At 36.9% G+C, this 23,482-nt stretch overlaps 1 protein-coding gene across 1 annotated transcript in view; it reads right to left on the bottom strand.

The window, feature by feature from the left end:
• Positions 1–10,079: 10,079 nt before the first annotated feature.
• PSPC1 (paraspeckle component 1) overlaps positions 10,080–23,482 on the bottom strand; it is a 92,853-nt gene continuing 79,450 nt past the window's right edge. Inside the window, exon 7 of the mRNA XM_087865245.1 lies at positions 10,080–11,334. Coding sequence (XP_087721371.1) covers positions 11,218–11,334 — 117 coding nt within the window. The 3' untranslated portion in view covers positions 10,080–11,217. The remainder of the gene's footprint in view (positions 11,335–23,482) is intronic.

Raw genomic sequence — 23,482 nt, 5'->3', positions numbered from 1 at the left:
GGTATCTCAAGTCTCAGGACTTCAAAACAAGGGGGATACTAATGTGTAATTTTTTAGCTAAATGATGGCTGGGATTGGAATTTTTTCATCTATACTGAATCATGTATGACTGGTACTGTATCTAACTTCATAGCTTTCTAGGAGAAAAGTTAATGCGTTTTGCGTGAGCAGTGGTGGTGGATCAGGAACAGTCAGGGAGATAGTACGTTCAAATAATGCATAAGAGAAATGGGTTTTTAAAGAAAATTTCTGTTCTCAAAATCATGCTTAAGATAGTATCAGCTTTACAAGCACGCATTAAAAGGCGATGTGCTGTTTATCCAAGAGGGAAGGCCAGGCTAGAAATCCAGTAGAAAATCTGATGAATAATTCCTTTAGAAGTTAAGGAATACACACTGGGAAGTCAGCAAGGATTAAAAAAAAAAAACTTGTGACAGATTAAGAAACTATTAATCATGGGGAAATTGAGCGAGTTATTGTCACAGAAAGCAGGGTCAAGGAAGAAAGATAAAAGTGTGAGATTATTTGGGGTAACACAACCTTTGAGTTGTCCATCTCGACTTCTACCAGTTTTATGCCAGATGTGGTAGTAAATTATGTAAACAGTTGTGTCTACTAGGAAGAGAAAGTAGAGCCACACAATTTAATACCTTTTGTTCTAAACTATAGCTTCTCTATAGCCAGATGTAAAGCACACCTGTCTACTCTGAAAGTTCTGGTTTCCTAAGGATGGAGAAGACTTGAATCGTCTAGAGACTCGCACTTCATTGCTTTCTTGCTGGTTCTCTGATGAGGCAGCTAATTCCATCAGATACTGATAATGCTGCCACTTTGACATTTAAATAAAATGTGTACAAAGCTTGAGCCATGGTTTCTCTGGAAAACAAAGCAACTCTCAAGCAGCACCTTAGAAGGTTTACAGATTTCTTTAGTACTATAGGTCAAAACCAAAGCAGTCTTAGAAAGTATATACAATATAGAATACATAACTGAGCTTTATATCTAGGCCATAGGCAATCTTATCATTAAGCAGATCACCAAAAATGGGATGCATCATTGTTCAGCCAGACTGAGAAAAGCAAATAGTACACATCTTTATTTCAATTTTTTCTTAACTTAAAAAAAAAATTAAGGGGCACCTGGGTGGCTCAGTTGGTTAATATCTGCCTTGGCTCAGGTCGTGACCTTGGGGTCCTGAGTTCGAGCCTCACGTAGGGCTCCCTGCTCAGCGGGAGTCTGCTTGTCCCTCTCCCTCTACCCCTCACCACCCTTAGGCCAGTCGCGTGCTCTCTTTCTCTAACAATTTAAAAAAAAAAAAATCACACTCCTTTCCGGTGCATATGGCAGTAAGGACAACATAATTGGGTTATTCAATTAATTTCTCTATATTCAGATCTGGTCCACTCTAATGAGTAGGGCTGTAGTAGAAAGCACATTATACATGCTTTTTTACCTGCAACAGTATACCAAAAAGCAGCATCCAGTACCCAAACTACTCAAATGTTGAACAGCTACAGTTAGGGAGTTTGGTTTCGCTCTGAGAACAGGTTATTTGCATACACTGTCTTCCTAAGTCATTCCCATCTTATTCAGTGAAATGTCAGGAGTTTGCAATTTGAAGCTCAGGTGCTTTTAGAACTGACAAGTGTTGTTATACTGGTAGCTTTCAAAATAATGTATTACTGCTGGAAAAAGTCTTAGCATCCAGAATGTGAACAGTGAAAGGACCTGATAAAGCATTTACCATGCAAGTGTAGTGTCTCAAGGAGGATGATTAGTCAAGACCAGGAAAAAGAAGGAAACATACACCAGAATTATCAAAAAGTGGTTTATGAAAAAGAATTTGGACAATTTTAATATTTTATGCAGTTAATGTTTAATAGCCTAAAACTATATAAACCCCTAAAATTGTTTTGAATTTTTAAAGCTTTATTGGCCCAAGCGTTGGCTAGGTAAATGCAGAGAACCATTGATGGAACCCACAGTGTTCCTCCATCCTGTGCTGACTTGCAGATAATGCTTTCAGACCAAATCTGGGATTTCTAAGCCTTACATCTCCCTCCAAGTACAGAAGAGCATTACTAGTAAGGTAGAAAATTGTAATTACAATGAGTCACAAATAAGGACCAAATTAAAGTCGGGAAATAGTCCCCTGCCAACATCCGAAGCTCCCAAGGACCTCAGCTGGAATCTAACCCTAATACTGGGCATCAGTTTAACTTGGAAGAAAGTAATTTTCCATTACAACACACGCTGCCTTGCTCATATCCATTTTTTGCTTTTTTTGAGCTAAAAAATACATATGGCTTTAGTAAAACATAATCTTTCTCACAACGATGCCAAATTCCACGAGTAGCTCCTTATCTTGGGGACTGACCCAAAATTGCAGGCCAGGTGGGGTGGTAAAAAAAAAAATCCCTCCCTCTAATGGTTCCAACTTACAGGGAGTTGAAAGGGAAGTTTGTTGGTTATTCTGTGTTTTTGGGTGACACACCATACTACTTCCATGGCAAGACTGCACCAAGGGGTAGGTAGACATCTTGATCAACAACAACACACCTGAATGAAAAGGGAAGTTCGCCGTATTCCAGATATTATTTTAACCAAAGAAAACTCCATGAAGCATAATGTGAAATGTTAGGATTACTCATACATCCATAAGTTGTTTATATGAAGAAATAAATTCACAAATGAAATGAGATTTGTTTTCTGTCTTGTTTCCCCTTTGTCTTTAAAAGCATTTCTCTCACAAAAGTGACCTGAAAAAAAGATAAATTCTTTGTTAGCAAACAAATTAGTATTTATTGTATATTTTCTATTGGAAATAGAAGCTTCAGTTACAAAGGAAATAATGTGCGGGGCTAGAGTCACTGAGGAACAGACCTAAAAAATATTCAAGAACTGAATTAATATGTGGAACCTATAAAATTTTCTTCAGTAATCCACCTCTGGAATTAGTATTTTGTTGTGAGCTCCTCTAGAGTTTAAGTGCCAGAAGAGTTAAATACGTTAATGTTTAAAAAGCAGTAGTTCTGAAAATGCAGTCCCCACACCAGAGCAACACCAGCTGTTAGAAATGAGGACTCTCAGGCCTTCTAAATCACAAATGGTGGGTCTGCAGTCTGTGTTCTAAGAAACCTCCCGAGAAAACATGAGAACCACTGTTTCAAAGGATAACCTAAAGATACCCAATTTTTAATAAGAACTTCTGCATTTTATTAACTTCTGTAAACTTAATAAAAGTATCTTCCTGAAATGTTTTCTGCTGACCAGAAAATCTGTAATGAAAAGCAGTTATTTTAAATAAACACTATTCATCTCTTACCAAAATTCAAAATCCTAAAGTTCCAATGACAGATCCACTTGACAAGATTATAAGATCTCTGATACCACATAATGCCACAGCTTTGATCTGTGGCGCAGTTAGCCTCTCCACATTAAAGTTTTTCCCCCTACCCACATATTTTGAGATTAAATCTTCAAATTTTATTTAAGGGGTTTACAAATAAAGCAATTCGAAAATTTAATACCAACAAAAGGTCTACAGAGTATTTACAAAGTAATTTTCTAATTTCAAAAGGCGATTCTAATTTTTTAGTAATTTCCCTTGGTTGGTGGTTCTCCAATAGAAAACAGTTCACCTGGATGGCTTTTATTTTCTCATCTTTTTTTTTTTTTAAATAGGCCAATGCAGGGCTCCAATTCACGACCATGAGATCAAGACCTGAGATGAGATCAAGTGTCACTCAACCGACTGAGCCACCCACCATGATCCCCCCTTATTTTTAAAAAGTAATACAGCTTGAACTCTGGACCCAGAAAGAGTCACATGCTCTACTGACTGGGCCAGCCAGGCGCCCCTACCTGGAGGGTTTTTAAAAATAAAATACTGCATTGCTGGATCCCACCCCCAAGTTTCTGTTCAGTAGCTGGACCTGAGAATGTGCATTCTTACGCTCCCAGATGGTCTAGGGACCAGCTTTGAGAATGACTCTCCAAAGTTAATTTTCTAGAGCTGGTTAAGAGAATGCAAAACACAGCTCTCACATTTTTGTGCTGCACCAGCATCAGGTACTGTAAAAGGGTGAAATTTCTCAAAGTTTCCGTATATGTCAGTGCTTCTCACACAATGTGCACTCACCCATTCAAATCCCCTGGGATCGTGTTAAAATGGGCAGATTGATTTGATCAGGTGTGTGTTCTGAGGTTCTGCACTGCCAATCAGCATAAGGCTGATTCTCCTGGTCCCTGGGACCACACTTGTAGTAGCAAGAACAGAAGACATGGTTTATCATCAGATAACGTAGGAAAGAAATACCCTTAAAATAATACTTTCTGGATCTATTAGTATACCATCACCCGAATTCTGTCATGAAGATCACAATGTAAATGTTTCTATAAAATTTTGTATCTAACTTAACAAAATAGGAAAATTGTTACCTTTACAAAAGGTAAAAAGCAGCAAGGAAAATACGGAGCTAGTATCCTTAGTATGGATCTGAATTTGATATTAAACCATTTTTAAGATTACACCCTTTCCAAGGAACTTAAAGGCTTCTAGACTTGATCACTAAAAACCAAGAGGGAATTTCTTTTCTTAGTGAAGACCTGTTTAGTATGTCATTTCTACTCTCAGTTCATTTTTACCTGAGGACAAATACTAACCATGAGGAAAGATGAGGGCAATCTAGAACTAAAAATAGCCTCCAACTTTGCTCAGAAAGAAGGGCAGTGACCCTGGGGATCCCTTAATACAGGCAGAGAAGCAGAGGTTTCAGCTTCTGCTATAACTATTCACTAACATTCCACTAATTCAACGCATGGGGACCATTACATATACGTTCATGAAGTCAGCAGAGTGAGGATCAGAAGTATGACCAAGATAACAAGGAACAATGTTTTAACAGACACTGACTGACCTGAAAGGAGATACAGACACCAGCATTTCCTAGTCTCTGAACTGGATTCATGCCAGAAGCCAAAATTCAGGAAGTTTCATCCATGTTTTCTTTCACCCTCCTAGGAATACAAAAAAATCAAATTTAGCCAGTTTCAATGATCAGTAAAATGGCAGAAGTGTTAAATCATGAAGTTCTTAACAGTAATCAGTTTCCATTCAGTAAAGATTTTCCTGTGAATTCATTTTCTTGGAGAACATCAACAGACTTAAAATTCAGTTCAATTTTATGTTTTGGCTTAAACACCGCTAAATCCTAGAAGTGGTGTCTCCAAGTCTGCTAACAATTTTAAAATATTAAGAGCCTATTTTGCTAAATCCTTCGTTTTTATTTCCATAGGCAGGCCCTCTTTTCTGCATTGTTGATCCCTCGGCACACTACTGCTTACAATCCTACAATCCAAAATTCTACCTGATCCCTACACTCTAATCTGCAACATTTTATTCTACTTGTACCAGGGCAGGGCACATAAATATGTCTGCTGTGCTCCACCAGAAAAAGACCTACCCTAGTAACTCCTTGGACCAAAGTTCTCCAGAGAGAGAGCACTAATGCAGATTTTTCATTGGAATACGGTTTTAGGTGTATTACACCTCATCTTCATCAAGTATATTTCTTAACATACCTGAAAGGTTAGTACAAGAGTATACAATTACAGTTTAGAAATAAGTATACAAATTGTGCTCAATTTTTTTAAACTATTAGGGTACATGACCCCCAAATACTGGAAATAACTACCCTAAATTAGTATTGTTTTCAAAACCCATTTGGATCTCAAATACACCTGAGAATTGGATGGAGTATGAACAGTGTCCCCCCCCCCCAAAATTTGCATGTAAAAAAATATGAACACAAAATTCTGCATGTAATTTAAGGTTATTCCAAATGATCCAACAAGACCCATGGTCCCAGTTATAAAACCTTAAATATTTTTCAAACAAGGCACGCCAAAAATCAACAAAAAATTATCTTTATATATTTCCACCTACAAGTAGCATTCTACTACACAGGATCCTTATTAGGGATCTGTCAGTAAGTAAAGTCATTAAGGCATTCTTAAATTGGTTTGGTATATATTTGTATTTCGTAATTATATTGCCCTTAGTAAAGTTAAGGCAGACAAGGAGAATGGAATGCATAAACCACACAACTGGACTATTAAAAATACTATCTTCTCAACTTTTCAAAAATGTGAACCTGCAATTTACAAAGCATTCATTACCTTTATTGAAACCTAGAAAGGTAATCTCTAGAATTATCCAAGTTTAGTTGCCAATCTTTAGTCTTTAAAAGGGTAGCCTAATATATGAATTCAGTATTCAAAATCACTAGCATTCTGTTTAAAGTGGTCTTACAAAGAAGTGACCAGGCTTACTGTACATCGGATTACATTAGTAATCACCACTAGTAGAATTACAGTGAGCTACTGCATATGCACACCCATTCCATGATACTCCTAATTTGGAGTTAAAGTCTGTAAAATCCAAGAAAGTTGATACACAAAGACAGTTGATACACTATTTTCTGATGCTGAAGAATAGCTGTCTCTCTCAAAGCGATACTGTCAAATATTGGTGGTGGGGGACACCAGCCAATAATTACATTAAAAGAAAAGGTCTCCCTTAGTTGAAATCTTAAAGCATAACTGTAACAAGACTATATGATACCACTTTGGATGAAACTGGTCCATTTTTTATTTTAAGATAAAACAGTCAATAAAAACTGCATAGAAGTTCATGGTTGATTTTACCCTCCCATGCCAAAACATAAGAATTGTTAAGAGTGAAAAACAGCTCCTCTAACCACACCCTAATTAGTCAGAAACAAAATAGTCTGACTTTTCTTAAAGAATAAAACATTAAAGATATGGAAGGCCCATTCTTAACAATTATGTAACAATGAACCTAACATTCTCCCCTCTTTGAGTTAGCAAAGGTATCCTTTTCCATTGAGTAGACAATCCTTATATCACATATAATTTGTATTATGTAATATATAAATTACAATAGAAGTGCATTCTAAGAAAGAAATGTATAAAATACAGATTATACTTCAGCAAGCATGGAGGCTGAGCAATACTCTGCAAAGCTGTTCAAATTACAACAAATTGTAAATACCCAAGAAACAGGATTTTAGCAAAGGCTCATGTTGAAAACTCCTTGCCAGAAATCAACGTAAAAGGTGATGATTTCCTCTGAAGTAGATTCCCATGGTATCAAACCACAGAGGAGCTACATTCTTTACTGGCATGCTCTGCAGCGGGGTTTCCCTTCTGAGGAGCATATATTCTGAAGTTTGAGGTATGGAGGTGGGAGGATATCCATGTTATCAAACATTACCATCAGAGAGCATATATACACTAGAGCTCACAAGCTAATATGATTCTTTGCTTTCATGACAAAGACACAGACCACACTACTGGCCGCTAAAACAATAAATGCTATTATTACAGGCAACTCACAACAGTGAAAATATCTAACATACTCCTTACTGAAGTAATTTTATTTCAATGTTAAGAGATTCTCTTTAAGCAACAAAGAATATATCCTGGGGGTGCCTGGGTGGCTCAGTCGGTTAGGGGTCCAACTCTTGATTTCGGCTCAGGTCAGGAAGTGAATAATACATCCAAAACAATTAGACCAAAAATTCAAAAGCCATCATCTCCCATGGAAATGAGTAAACACCCATGAAAGCAGCAAATCTCTAGAACAATGGACAATATTTCTACAAGTTCATCCTTTTTGATGTAATACAATTTCAAATGATGAACAAATGATATAACAGAATATAGTTCCAGTTAACTGAACAGTTAGTTGGAAGTTAGAAAGACAAAAAATTTCAACATTTTAAATTTTCACGACTCTTTTGGATTGAAAATTGGCAATAAGGGGCACCTGGGTGGCTCAGTCGGTTGGGTGTCTAACTCTTGGTTTTGGCTCAGGTTATGATCTTGGGGTCATGTGATCAAGCCCTGCACTGGGCTCTGTGCTCAGTGTGGAGTCTGCTTCTCCCCCTCCCTCTGCTCCTCCCCCACTTACACTCTCTCAAATAAAACCTTTAAAACAAACTGGCAATAAAACAAATATAGCAAACTGAAGGCTTTGACTTTTTTAATCAAACCCATGTCTCTTCTACTCACATTAGCATGCCAGACATCATAATAAAAGGTTCAATTACATAATAATTTCTATTTTCCAGCTGATATTTTACAAAAAGCAAAGAGTCCATAATACGAACATTCAATTCTACATTCCCAACATCATCTGGCCTTCCAGAATTCTAATCAAGATACCCATTTTTTTGACATCAGATTATATACAGATCAATGAGTTTTACAACAGATAGCAATGAAACCACACAACCTAGTGAAAATCGTCCCCCCTTACCCAGTTTCGCTTTCTGTAGTTTCAGTTACCTACAATCAACAGTGGTCCAGAAGGAGATGATCCTCTTCTGACGTTTTGTCAGAAGATCAATAACAGACTAATGCTACTTCACCACGCCTGCACTGTTCATCTCACTTCATCTCATCGTGTAGGCACGTCACATCATCACCAGAAAGGTAACAGTACAGTAAGACATTTTGAGAGACACCACACTCATACAACTTTTATTACTGTATACTGTTAAAATTGTTCTATTATTAGTTATTGCTGTTACTCTCCTCCTGTGCCTAATTTGTAAATTGAACACAGATATGTACATACAGGAAAAAACATAGTTATTTTTAAGGTTTGGTAATATCCACAGCTTGGGCATCCACTGGAGTTCTCCAAATGTCCCCCTTAGGTAAGGTAACAATATTTCACATAAAAATGTATCCAAATGGCCAAAAAGTGTATGAAAAGTTACTAGGGAAATGTGTATTAAAAACCACAATGATTACACCTCTACGCACTCACTATAATGGCTAAACACACATGACTTGACAATACTGAGTGCTGGCAAGGATGCAGAGCAGAACAGAAATCATGTACACTGCTCCTGGGCGTATAAAGTAGGACAGACACTTTGGAAAAATTGTTCGCCAGTTTCTGAAAAACATACTCATCCCCTATACTCAGTAATTCCACTCCCAGATATTTTCCCAAAGAAAAATGAAATGTGTGAATGACTCGCACAAGAATGTTCACAGCAGCTTTATTCATAATAACCCTGGAATCTACCCCAAGAATATATCAATAGGACACTGGATAAAAAAACATGGCAGGGCGCCTGGGTGGCTCAGACGTTAAGCATCTGCCTTCAGCTCAGGGTGTGATCCTGGCGTTATGGGATCGAGCCCCACATCAGGATCCTCTGCTATGAGCCTGCTTCTTCCTCTCCCACTCCCCCTGCTTGTGTCCCCTCTCTCGCTGGCTGTCTCTCTGTCAAATAAATTAATAAATAAAATCTTAAAAAAAAAAAAAACTGGCATATTCACTTGATGGTACACTATGCAGCAATAACAGAACTGCTGACATATGCAACAACACAGATGAATCTCAAAAACACTGTTGAATGAAAGAAGCCAGAGGCAAAGAGTATACATTCTATGATTCCACTTACATTTTTCAGAAAAAGGCAAAACTAATCTGTGGTGATCAAAATAGAACAGTGGTTGCTTTGATGCAGGATGCACTGACAGGAAAGGAGCCCCTAAGATAGGAGGTTTATGAAAAATGAGGCTGTCAAACCAAATAAAACTCACAAATTTAAGTGACAGGCTATTCCAAATTTTTAAAAAGCAGGATTTTAAGGTTTGTTTTTTCCAAGATTATTTAAGCAACCTCTACACTCAACATGGGGTCCAAACTCACGATCCCGAGATCGAGTGTCACACATCCCATGGACTGGGCCAGCCAGGCACCCCGGGATTTTAACTTGTTTTAAATTAAAGAATCAGAAAAAGATCAACTCAAAATTAAGAAATAAGTACATAAAATAAGGTCTTATTTGAGTAAATAGGTAAGAATCATTTATAAATACTATTAAATAACACTGAAATCTAGAAAATATTAAAGAAAAAATAAAGATTTATGTTTTTCAGGAAAAGTTTACTGATATATATGATATATATATATCATATATATATATATATATATATATAAATATAAATATATGCATAGTCTTTTTCTCCAAAGGTCACTCATATGAAATCTAATAAAGTACAAATTGATGACTTTTATCAGACATAATTAATGACTTCTAAGAAAGGTTATAACTAACTCAGTTTCAAGGTCCCAGACCTGTATATATTTTGCAAGGCAGCTGTGGTAGGATCAGCAATGGCTTGTGACTGAAAGATAGCACTGAAAAATTTCAAACTTAATTTCGTCCCCAAATTCCTACAAAGGCATTTCAATCAGAATGAATGAATGAATGAATGAATGAATGAATGAATGAATGAATGAATGAATGAAGCAGCATTATCTTCTTGTGATCACTTAAGATTTCTCAAGCACCCCTCCCCCAAAAGCCAAAGAAAACATATCCTTGATCATTGCCTAATCAGGGTTAAGTTCTTTATGTGCTTTATTTCAAGTAAATTATTGTTATTTAATGTATCAACCATGTTCATATATATAATGAAAAAGCACTGGAAGTGAATTAGCAAATAACATCCAACAGCTTATTTTTCACCATATATGTAAAACCACACAAAATAACAACTACTGTTACCTACTTTGAAGAGAACAAATAAATCAACTTAATAAGAAAAACACTTCCTGCAGAATCCACTGCACGGTGAAAGGGGAACCCTCCTACGCTGCTGCTGGGGAATGCAAGCTGCTGCAGCCTCTCTGGAAAACAGTATGGATTTTCCTTAAAAAGTTGAAAATAGAGTTACCCTATGACCGGGCAATTGCACTAGTGGGTATTTACCCAAAGACACAAATGTAGTGATCTGAAAGGCCACCTGCACCCCAATGTTTATAGCAGCAATGTTCACAATAGCCAAACTATGGAGAGATCCCAGATGTCCATTGACAGACGAATGGAGAAAGATGTGGTATATATATATACAGTGGAATATTACTCAGCCATCAAAAAAATGAAATCCTGCCATTTGCAACGACGCGGATGGAACTAGAGGGTATTACGCTACGCGAAATAAGTCAATCAGCGAAAGATAATAATCAAATAATCTCACTGGTAAGTGGAATTTAAGAAACAAGGCAGAGTATCATAGGGGAAGAGATGAAAAATGAAACAAGACGAAACCAGAGAGGGAGACAAACCATAAGTCACTCTTTAATCTTAGGAAACAAACTGAGGGTTACTGGAGCGAAGGGGGTGGGAGGATGGGGTGGCTGGGTGATGGACACCGGGGAAGGTATGTGTTGTGGTGAGCTCTGGGTGTTGTGTAAGACTGATGAATCACAGACCTGTAGCCCTGAAACAAATAATACATTATATATTAATTTTAAAAATTAAAAAAATACATAGAAAAAAAAACTAAAAAAAAATATAATCCACCGCATGTTAATATAATGTTAATTATATAATTATAAAATACCAAATGTTACACTGGGGAGAAATTAAACATCATGCAAGTATAATCTGCACTGTTATCTGTTATCTATTTAAATTTATTTAAATACAGGGTAGAAACAGGTGTTAAACTAAATCAGTGATGAAAATACTTTGTCCTGGACACAAGATGCCAACACACGTTCTAAAAAAGGGATTGATAAGTTTAAAAACAGGCGAGTTAAAAATTTTGGTTGCTGGGGGCGGCTCAGTGGGTTAAGCCTCTGACTCTTGGTTTCAGCTCAGGTCATGATCTCAAAGTCCCGGGATTGAACCCTGTGTCAGGATCAGCGCAGCAGAGTCTGCTGGAGATTCTCTCCCTCTCCCTCTGCCCCTCCCCCAACTCGCACACATTCTAAATAATGAATAAATAAATAAAATCTTTTTAAAAATTTGGTCACATTTTTTAAATGTGCAAAATTTCCTGTTTGATTACTACTGGGTTTGAGAAATTAGGCTGTAGAAACAACAGAAAACACAAAAACAAGGCATTAAAAAAACGTCATAAATTTCACTTCTCAAACATTTTGTGCCTCTGCATCATTTGTAAATGCAACATACTCCAATCAGCAAAAGCTCCAGATGCACTGCACTGAATCTCATCAGAGCAAGAGGACTTCATGCCTTCCCTTGGCAAGGAGTCACCGGATCTGAGTGGTGAACCTCAGAATTCCCTGCAGTCCCTTTTTTAAAAAATTTTTAGAGAGAGAGAGCAGGAGCAGTAGGGAGAGGCAGAGAGAGAGGGAGAAGCAGACTCCCCGCCAAACAGGGAGCCGGACGCAGGGTTGGATCACGGGACCCTGAGATCATGACCTGAGCGGAAGACAGATGCTTAACCGACTGAGCGACCCAGGTGCCCCCTGCAGTCCCTTTTTAAAACCGTTTATGCTACTTATGAACTATTACCCATTTTCAGTCACCATCAGGGTTTGTTAAACATTCCCAGTAATTTTGAATTCATTACATTCAATTTTGGAGAAAAAACTGTGTGGTATAAAATCTCCTTTGTGTTCTGCTAATAACTTCCAGTATGATCTTGGAAAAACAGCCTGTTCACTGATTCAACAAACGGCAGTAAGCACCTGTACGAGAATCCTTTTGCCTTAGGGAATTCATAATACTATCCCTCAATAAGTCAGAGGGCCAAGAACTGTCTATTAGGTAAGAATCATTTAATTCTAACAGAAATTTTAACTGAAAATGTTCACATACTAATAACCACCACTATTGTAGCAGAACACAAAAGAATACGCAGGCTTTTAAACAGACTTCCCAGTAAAAAGTCTGGAAAGGAAGGTACAAATACAGGGGCATAATCCAACTAAGAAAAAAAAAAGTTGAGGGGTGCCTGGGTGGCGCAGTCGTTAAGCGTCTGCCTTCGGCTCAGGGCATGATCCCGGCGTTCTGGGATAGAGCCCCACATCAGGCTCCTCTGCTATGAGCCTGCTTCTTCCTCTCCCACTCCCCCTGCTTGTGTTCCCTCTCTCGCTGGCTATCCTCTCTGTTAAATAAATAAAATCTTTAAAAAAAAAAAAAAGTTGAAATAAATATGGAGTTTTGACCATTGTAAATTGTGTGAGATATTCTACTGAAAAACAAGAAATTTCAAATGTAACAAGGTTAAAAATCAAAGTTTCTCATTTCCCAAGGGTCATTTCCTTCCTTCATTTCAGTGGGTTCTACAGGCAACCTCTCTTTGCAACTTGGAGGGTACACTGTTCCCCAAGCTTTCATCAACATATGTAGACATATTTTATGACCATTAATGCTACATTCATTTATTCTCTCCCCCTCTTTTGCTCTCTCTACTCTTCCTTATCTCTTTATATTATCAATAATCTCTGAAGACCAAGCCACCATTACCTTTCACCTCTCCTTACTAGTCTAATTGGCCTGCCTTTTATTCTGGCTCGCTTTCAGTCAAGTCTCCATGAGTAGCTAAAATTCTTTTCTAATACATAAACTAGATGTCACTACCTGGCCCAAGCCTTCATGATGATTTCTCATCAAGAAAAAAATCTCAACTATTTACTATGGCATATACTGCTCTACATCTTGCATCCTCAGTACTGCACTCAAGAGAGAGAAAATTAGTTGAAGGTGGGAGCAGGGGAAAGCAAAAATCTCTTTTAATGTATAAAAGCATAGAAATAACAGATATAGTATACATAAACAGCTAAGTTAAAATTTCATGAAAGGGGTTCAAAAAAATTTGATGGGGGTCACGGGGAGGAGTCAATTAAGAAAAAGAAAGGGTTAAGAAAGACCCTTGGCTTGTTCACTTAATTCCAGCTGCAAAAGACATTTTCCTATTCCAGGCTATAAACGATAAACCCCTCAGCTTGAACTGGTTCACCTTCAACACCTCCAATGTTGCAAGTCCCCTCCTTCCGATTATTCAGGTATCAATTAGCTCAAGTGTCTCCTAGAGAAGCCTCCCCTGACCATCCTAGCTAAAATGGACACATCCGTTTCCCCAGCCCAACTGTACCCCGGTGTTTATTAGAAGAGTCAGTAAGAATAGTCCCTAGTACTGCTACAGTATGTGCTCAATAAATGTTTCCTAAGAAGTCTAATAACTACAGTATGTGGTGGAACAAAACTGTATTTATTCTCCAGTCATACCTTGGAGAGTTGATACTTCACAATCATGAATACTAAAGAATATAGGTGAAATAAATGACTTCCGACGAAGGAGTTTCGGTTCTGCTAACAGCAGACTGCTCATTCAAGTCCTTGGGCAAACAATGTATACATTATTGCTTAAAGTTACTATCTGAAGATATAATTTTTTTAATTAAAAAAATCATATCATCTTGCTAGTCTTCAAACTTACATAATTTGCTGAATAAAAACCACGATTCCTTGGGAATGCATACAAGTGTCTTTTAATTTTTTTACTAATTCTAAGTAGAGCTAATCTAAAATATAGCTTAGAGCCTCCATCCTTTTTGGTTTGTTAGAAGGAAGTATCTACCTCCCTCCAGTACTTCCAAATAATATAAGATTTGAAATTCAAAGTGATAATGTAATATGAACTCCAAAGATGGGAATTCTTCTAGAAAAGTTTATAGTTCTTCCTATTCTTGCTATTTAAGAAATGAAATCCAAGTTAGCTTTTTGGGCACAGCAAAGTTAATGTCCATTCCCATCACTGGAGAACTGTAAAAATTTTTTAAATGAAAAATTTCTGAATTTGAGTCTAATGCCCTCCTTCTCTATCACAAAAAAACTAAGCCATTATTAAATTCAGTGTAATACCTCTCATAAAGCAAACTGTTAATGTTCACCATGTCATTCAAAACATCTAACATACTGGGGCACTTCGGTGGCTCATCCGACTCGGTTCTGGCTCGGGTCATGATCTCAGGGTTGTGAGATCGAGCCCCATATTGGGCTCTATGCTCAGCAAGGTATTGCTTGAGATTCTCTCTCTCCTGCCCCTACTTCCCCACCCCCCGCTCTTTTGCTCTCCCTCTAAAATAAATAAATATTTCTAAAAAATCTAACCTATCGATAATTCTCTCGAAGACAATACAGTTTATTTAACTAAACAGACAACTACTTAATGTAATCTAATATTTAAAGCACAAGACTTTAGGTGTCTAATTCCCAGAATTCTTATTAGCCAGCTTTAGACTTCAAAGCTCTTCCAAGTGCGATGACATAATTTCTATTCTAAAACGTCTATTAACCTGCAACAATCCCATCAGTTTTTCTTAATCTCTGATCTTTATTGACTTCGTGCATTTGGCTGGGGACTGCAGGGAATAAAGTTAAATTCTGATTGTCTTCAGTTAGGATAGGGAACATCTAAAAAAACCTTTAAAAATATACATACCCAGTGACCAAGCAATCTACCTGGTATAAATTTCATACTATATATACACTCAAACACATGCTTCATAATACATGCCCAAAGACAGTTTAGAGCACATAATGGGGGTGGGGTTGGGGGGGTAGAGGAAACTTCAATTAATCACTGACAAAAAAGATCTGGAACATACCTAACAATGACCTAGCAACAGGTGTAAAAATAAGGTGTCTCTCTCTCTCTCTCTCTCATACGCACTTATTTGGAAATAGTGAGGAATATTGTGCGGAAATAAGTAAATGGCAAGTGTGTACAGTATCCTTGCATATGTATTAAGAATGTATACAAATGTCTGTGAGTGCACAGAAACTTCTGGAAGGATACACAAGAAATTAGTAACAATGAATACACCAGGACAGAGAAGCTGGGTGACTGGTAGACACAGTATGGAAAAATTTACTTTCACTACATAGCACATTTCCATGTTTGCATACCAGATGCATATTAATATTCAAATAATTCAAAAATATACTGAATAGTTTATGTATCAATATACTTGAAGGCTAGTTGATTTTTATTAGGTGTTAATACTTTAAAGTACAATAGTGTGCTAAGGATTATTTCTGGATCTCAAACAAGTATTTGAATGATGGCTATAATATAGGGCTTACTTAGGTAATTCAAACTTAAGTTTGAAGAGTGAGACAATAGGTTTCCACATTTCCCTGTGCTGACCACTGACCAAGTATGAATGAATCGAATCATCTTTAGTAAATGTCCATTTCTTTAACAGGTTTGTTTCTCTAACTAATGCACACAACTGCAGTATTTATGATTTAATTTATTCCACTATGAGACTCAGTTCACCAAGCCCTTCAAAATCTACCTAAACAGCTCTATCTACACATAGATGGTTAGAAGACATCGTAACGCCCTAACCTATATAAATTTTGCACTGGTGAACTATTTGTCTCATACTTTCATTTATCAATTATTGCTGACTTTGTTGACGACAAAATTCTCAAGTCAAGACCTTTTCCTAAGCATCACAACTTTTCATGCTGAAAATACTAGATGTCACAAGAACCTGAAGCCTTCCATCCTGACCTACTGCTCTATTCTTCAGAAGTTGGCAGCACCAAAATCATTGCCATTTGGTTAAAAACTAGTCATCCTTGCTTTCTTCCACATAACGGCCAATTAACCACCAAGCCCTGACCATTTCACAATTAATTAGGGTCTTGACTTATATTCTTTACTACCAATCCAAATACCATATAAAAACTGGTTTCCTTGCCTGCAGTCTGAGTTACTAAAAAAGCACCCTTCCCACAATGTAGTTAACTTTACTAAAATACAAACCTGATCACCATCATTCTCCGGCCAAAAAACTTCCAATGTAACTTACCCATGAAATAAGATTGGATTCGTTTTCTACTCTCATTTTGGATTACTACCAGCTTCATGCACATTTATCAGCTCCCAGTCTTTGTTCATAATGGGTGTTCTTTGATTGCACCTGCTCCCAAAAACAAGCTGTAGCTCATCCTGAAGATGATACTTAGGCACTTCTACCTTCCCAAATCCTCGGACACACTCATTAAGATAAATAATTCTCCCCCTTTCGTTCTGAATGGTCCTTTAAATCTCCCACGCCTAAGCAAGAACATTCTCCTCATCCTTCCCAATTAGTTTTTCTCCTACTCATTTCTCTCCTCCAAACTCTCTGTAACACTTAATTTTGGAAAACAGATCTCATAGGTAGTTAGTGAAGTCACCCAAGTATACCAAGCACCGCCACTGAGCTGAACACACAGCAATTTTTTTTTTAAACGGGTAATGCAATATGTGATAACCCTACTGCATATGATGCTCCAAGTCAATCACTACAAAATGCATTTTTATTGATAACAAGATTCCAAGACTTATTTTATATTCATGTTGCTTCCTTGAATTTTTCCTTTCTTCTGCCTGCCTACCAAGTCATGTAAATGTAATCTAAGTCTCAAATTATTCAAAGGTGCTGCCCCTACTGATGTTTACCATCCTCTTTTCCCTTAGGTCTTTTCTTCATCACTGTATCATAATTATTGTACCGTATTCCAACCTCTGCCACTAGGGTTGGAATTGCTCAACAACAGGAACACCTTGTATCTACCACGCACTGGCTGCCTTAAGTCTTAAATGTAGCAAATACTTAATGAATGGAACTGATGTTCCATGTCAAGAGTACCTACTATAGAATTAGTGATTCATGACCTATGACCACTTCTATTTTATACTAACCTAGGCTCCTTCCAAATATAACAATGATATAATTCTTAACAATTCATTCATAGGCCTTACCCATTTTTGAAAAACCATTTATTTTATTGACCAAATACATGTTAGCATATATTCAATTATAACAACAATGCATGCATACATTAAATTAGCATTTTAATACCTGTTTAATGATGTGATAAAATTCTAGAAAACAAAAAACTCATCGTACTACTAGCACCCATGCTATTGTGTGTGCATATATTCAAGCACTATCCAAAAGAAAATAACTATTAAAGAACAAACAAGAAAGGAATAGTTGCTTGCCAAATTCTCAAGTGTTCATTTAATGATGATCCAGCCAAGAGCACATACAATCCAGAAGAGCATGGAGGCTCTTTCAGGTACAGTTTTGCTGCAGCTGTTCTAGACAGCAACATAGCAACAGCTCAGATTGGAGCAGAAAAAAGTGAGCCTCCAGGAAGAATCCTGGGATGAGGAGGGGAGCTAACGATAGGATGATGTGCATGGGAAATTAATGAAACGGTAAAGACACTGAGTGCTGGGAGAAAAAAATTATGAAAAACTTACACAAATTAGTTCAAACAGCAATTACTGGTCTAAAAACCTATTCTCTTTCCACACTATTGAGTAGAAAGAAAATTTAACTATGGTTCAAGTAAATATTAAAATACACTTAAGGGCACCTGGGTGGCTCAGTCAGTTAAGAATCTGACTCTTGATCTCAGCTCAGGTCCTGATCTCAGGGTTGTGAATTCATGCCTGGGACTGGGCCTCTTTTTAAAAAACAAAAACCAAAAACCATACACACACACTCATATTTCATATAGTACATATTAGCTATACCGAAAAAATTACATTCGAACTTTGGCCAACCTGAGTTGACTCAATTTAATTGTCCTCCTTGTAGATGTTAGATGACATGTACCACTGTAACATGTTGATTATTAACTGAAGTTGTACCATAATGTAAATTGGAAAATTTTTAAATCATTCCCAAATACTGCACTTACACATTTGTCTCCCAACTCTTCAACAGCTCTGAAGTCGAGGAGAAAAGAAATGGTAAAACAGAAAATTGTTTTGTTTAGGTCCCCAGACTCAGTGGCATTCCCTTTCTTCCTAATTTATATTAATTTGCATTTACTATAAAATACATGAAAGATAAAAACCAAAATGCAGTAACTCAGTAATGTCCACTATTTAAGAAAAACGTTAATCTTCTTAGAAATATTCCAAATCATTGTTCTAAAGGCAATTCAGAAAAGCAAATAATGCCTCTTTGATAGGTAATTTTTAAAATCCCTATAATCCATCAAAATGAACAGTAATGTGTTAACTCAAAGACCATGATTAAGGAATGGAAGAGAATTGGTAGCCTTTGAGAACCCCTTTAGAGTACTGGAATAATTACCCACTCTTAAACAGAAATTGTTAATGAAAGACCATGTGAGATAAAGTTTCTTCAAACTTATATTATATGCCTTTTCTCTCCCAATATTTGTACAGAATAGTTTTCCAAGCTTTTTGATACAATACCCGAGTTATGTATCAAAGCCGCTGAGAGGACTAGGTGTTCCCTTCATAACATCCAAGTTTTACTGAATGATTTCTCCTGGAAATCTTAACCACTCCGTCATTTGAAAGTTCAATTATTAGAGAATTACCATAATCAGACCTTCAGTGTCTGTAGAAGTGTATCTGATGGTCATATATAAGGAGTGTATACGGATAATCACAGCAACAATTAGCTGAAGTTGCTGCACTTTAACAGGAGACGCTTCTGAGTATTTCCCGAGGAGTTGCTCTTTGCAGCCAACCTGTCCTACTTTTCCTGCTTCTAATCTTCTCTTCAATGTATACCAATCATTAGAAAAGGTGCAAGAGAAAAACAAGTATGTAAACTTAAAATCAATAGCCTTCATTTTACACTCAATTAGAAAAACAGATGTTCATTTTCCAGAAATAGAAATTGGATTTGGACACTTGAGGAGGCTTTTCATTTTAAGAGGGGGAGAGGGAGAGAGTGAGGGAGAGAATCTTAAGCAGGTTCCATACACAGCGCAGAGCCTGACACAGGCTTGATCTCACAACCCTGACATTATGACCTGAGTGAAAATCAAGAATTGATCAAGAGTTGGACACTTAACTGAGCCACCCAGGTGCCCCTGACACTTCAGGAAGGCTTCTAGATTTCCTTCCAATTCCTCTGGTCTCCTTAATGCTTAGGGTTCCACCAACACCAAAACATCACTATATTTCAGACACCCAATACACAAAACATACACTTGTGAGTTTTTAATTTAAAAAAAATTTAAGAACCCTTGTTGTTCCAACTGTTAAAAATTTGCCGTCCTCTATGCCACCAACCTCATCAACTCTCCAGCCTCTGAGTATGGTGTGACTTCCATCTATCCGCCCATCTATTTCAAATTACTCCCTTCACACTTCCTCTCTCCCTCCCTCACTTGCTCCCAGTACTTTCTTTTTAGATATATTTCTATATAGACATATGTAAGGGCACATAATCTACTAAATTCTATTAAAAACTGGACTATTCCACATTCTCTACTGGCTCTTCTTGCTCTGATGCCCAATACAATGATGAAATTGTCTAAGAATTTATCATTTCTTCCCATGATTTCTCTTGCCACCCACTGGACTTTTTAAGCTTAAACAAGGTGAAGACCAATTTTATTTTCTTCACTATTACATGCAAAAGCTGAGACAAAAATCTTCAATAACTATTTAGGGAATGAATAAGCAATCTGGGATTCTCATACACACACTTTAATTGGTACTGAAAATTGCATTTAAATCTATGCCATTACTCCCTGATTTTCTTCTGGATTTTCCCTCAGACTGGTTCAAGAAATATTGAGTGCCAAATATTGTGCTATGATACAGGAACACTGATAAAAGATGAATAAAATGTAGGCACAACAAGCAAACAAGTAAATATGATATACTGACAAAGTGACAGGAATGAAAATTCTACTGGGGAAAGACTCTTAAGAAACCTACAAAAGTATCTGGGGAGACAGAGGAACAATTTTAGTGGTTAGTGCACAGGGGGTGGAAAGTAGATGAGGTTGGAAAGGTAGACTAAGAACAGATCATATAAAGCCCTGTGACCTAGACATGCCTGGCTGGCTCAGCTGGTAGAGTGTGCAACTCTTGATCTTGGGGCTGTGGGTTTGAACCCCGTGTTGGGTATAGAGATTACTTAAAAAATAAAATAATATCCTAAAAAAAACCCCTGTGGCCTACAATATAGTTTTTGTTTGTTTTAGTATTTTTGAGAGAGCGACCGAGCATGAATGGGGCTCGAGCCCATGACTCTGAAATCACAATCTGAACCGAAAACAAGAGTCTGACGGCACAACCGACTGAGCCACCCAGGTGCCAGGTTTTAGTTCAAATGGAAAGCTACTGCATCTGAAAAAGGAGACCTACAATGATCTAATTCACATTTTTAAAAGGATGCTAGATATTATGTGGAAACTAAATTATAAGAGCAAAAGTAAAAGCAGGACAAGTTAGGAGGGTACTACAGTCATCTTCAGTAACAAATGACAGTGCCTTGAGAACATATTTACCAGTAGAGTTTTAAAAACCCAACAATCCACCATAGGTACTCAAAAACCGAAATATTAAAAAATCCAATACCTTCCTCTCCCTCAAGCAGCTACATACCCCACCCCCGATCCTGAACACACTTACCTTCTGTGTTTCAGTTAATGGTTATCACCACCATCACCCCATCATTCAGACTAGAAAACTCCTAGATCACTTTTCATCTCCCCCTTTCCCACCAATACACTAGGTCTGTTAAATTCACTCTACTTCTGAATTACTGTCTGGAATCGACAATCATGGACACTAAAGAGCCTTTCAAATATGGGGGAGGGTGTAGGGGAGTGAACCAATCTATGTGGTCTCTGCTTTCTGATCCATTTAATTCTTGTCCTGACACCCAGCCACCTAAAAGGCAAAGATCAAAACTCCTCAACTTAGATCAATCAGTTTTATCTAAATATTACTTCTTCCCTTCTCTACTCTTACCTCCTCCCCTAGACAGCTCCTTATTAACTGCTCGGGATCTCTGTTCACTTATTAGCCCTTCTGACCACACCATTCCATCATCCCACAATCCTCCCCCTCATCCTCTACCTCCAAAAAACCTACAGCTGGCAAGTACTTACTCACCTTTATGACCTGCTCAAAAGTTATCATCTTAGTTAATTCTTTCCAGTCTTCCCAATGTAAGTGAATACTTGCTTCTAGGTTTTCAGAACATTTCCTATTCCCTTCCTTACTACCAATTGGTCTTACACTTTGCTTCCGTAAAACCATTAAACTCTAAATCCCAAGAGGGCAAAGACCGTATTTTATTCATTGTATACTCTCATGTCAACAACCATGCGTTGCCCTCAGCTGGTGTCATTCATTCACTAAACACACATTTAATGAGGATGTAATATAAAATGAGGATAAATCAGTAAATGATAAGATGCTTACTCTGCTAGGGTTGACATCCCGGATAAAATGAAGTAAAATAAATGAACACAAAAAGTTCACACAAAGATTTTAAGAGAAATCTTCCATGACAATAAAAATTTTTGGACTTAAAATTTTATGGAGTATCAAGTAGATAATAAACACAAAACAAGGTAACAAAAGTGAAAGGAGTAAATGTAAACTTAATATGTACAATTTATTTCCTAAAAACTGGTATTCAAATTTCTTTCTTGTACTTCTGCACACACCAAGCAATTATACTACCAGGAAATCAATCTCACTAACACCTAATGGTGAATACATAAACTCTAAAGTTCAACCTCAAATTACTCATTTTTTAAAAGATAAAAATAAATGAACTGCATAATTACACCATGTAATGAGATTCTGGGATTACATCCATGTAAGAAAAAAAAAATTGACCAAGTTACTTCTGGATAGAAGAAAAATAATGCAATGAAAGAAATTTTAAATTTCTAAGAAGTACATTAAAGAGAAAAAAGCAACAGATGAAATTAGCTAAGTAGTACATTTTATTTAACCCAATATATTAAAAATGTATCATTTCAACATATAGCCATATTAAAAATTGGGATAGTTTACATTCTTTTCTTCAGACCAAATCTTTCCAATTCTGTACTTTACACATCTAATTCAACTGGTAAATGTTTATATTTATTTAGATTTCATTATATTTAAGATGCAAAATGAGACTTGCATACCGAAGTTGTTCCAAATATGCTAAACACTGTACTGATAAATTGAATTTAACTACAATAAAATTACAAATCTTAGCTTCACTAGTCCCATTCCAAAGATTCAACAGACCACATATTCACCACACTGAACAGCACAGCTCCAACAGAAGACTTACGACATCCACTTCATCTATCACAATGTTGTCTTTTATCAGCACAGACTAAAATAAACAATGTTGTCCCTTGTCTCCTGAGACAGGGATTTTCTAGTCCTCTTTTCTAAAATAGAAGCTGTCATTTTCTCTACCCTTATGACCTCATAAATTATTTCTATGCTATTTGTGCTTCTTGGTCTAGAACACTAGTGCCATGGGAGCTGAGGACTGTTCTACAGCTATTATCTGCAGTCCAAACTGCAAGAAACTGTCAATACAGCTACTGTAGAAAACCAGTATTGGAACGTTTTAAATGCTAAATTATTTAACATGTATATCATACTTATGTGATCTATAAAAAAGAATGACTAGAAATTGCTTGTGACAGGTAGTCTTCTTCCGTATGGTATAAGTAGCTGCAAAATAACTCAAATTTTGAGATCTATAATTTCAGTCAACCTAGGGAATATTTCATCCGTTCACAGGTCTAAAGGATCATATTATGAACCTAACTATGCCTTAGTTTACCTCAGCTCTGAC

Source organism: Ursus americanus, chromosome 10 (assembly GCF_024610735.1).
Source record: "Ursus americanus isolate L20-20 chromosome 10, mUrsAme1.1.p, whole genome shotgun sequence".
Lineage (NCBI taxonomy): Eukaryota > Metazoa > Chordata > Mammalia > Carnivora > Ursidae > Ursus > Ursus americanus.
The sequence above is the reverse complement of the archived record's forward strand: the minus strand, read 5'-3'. Positions and strand labels throughout refer to the sequence as shown.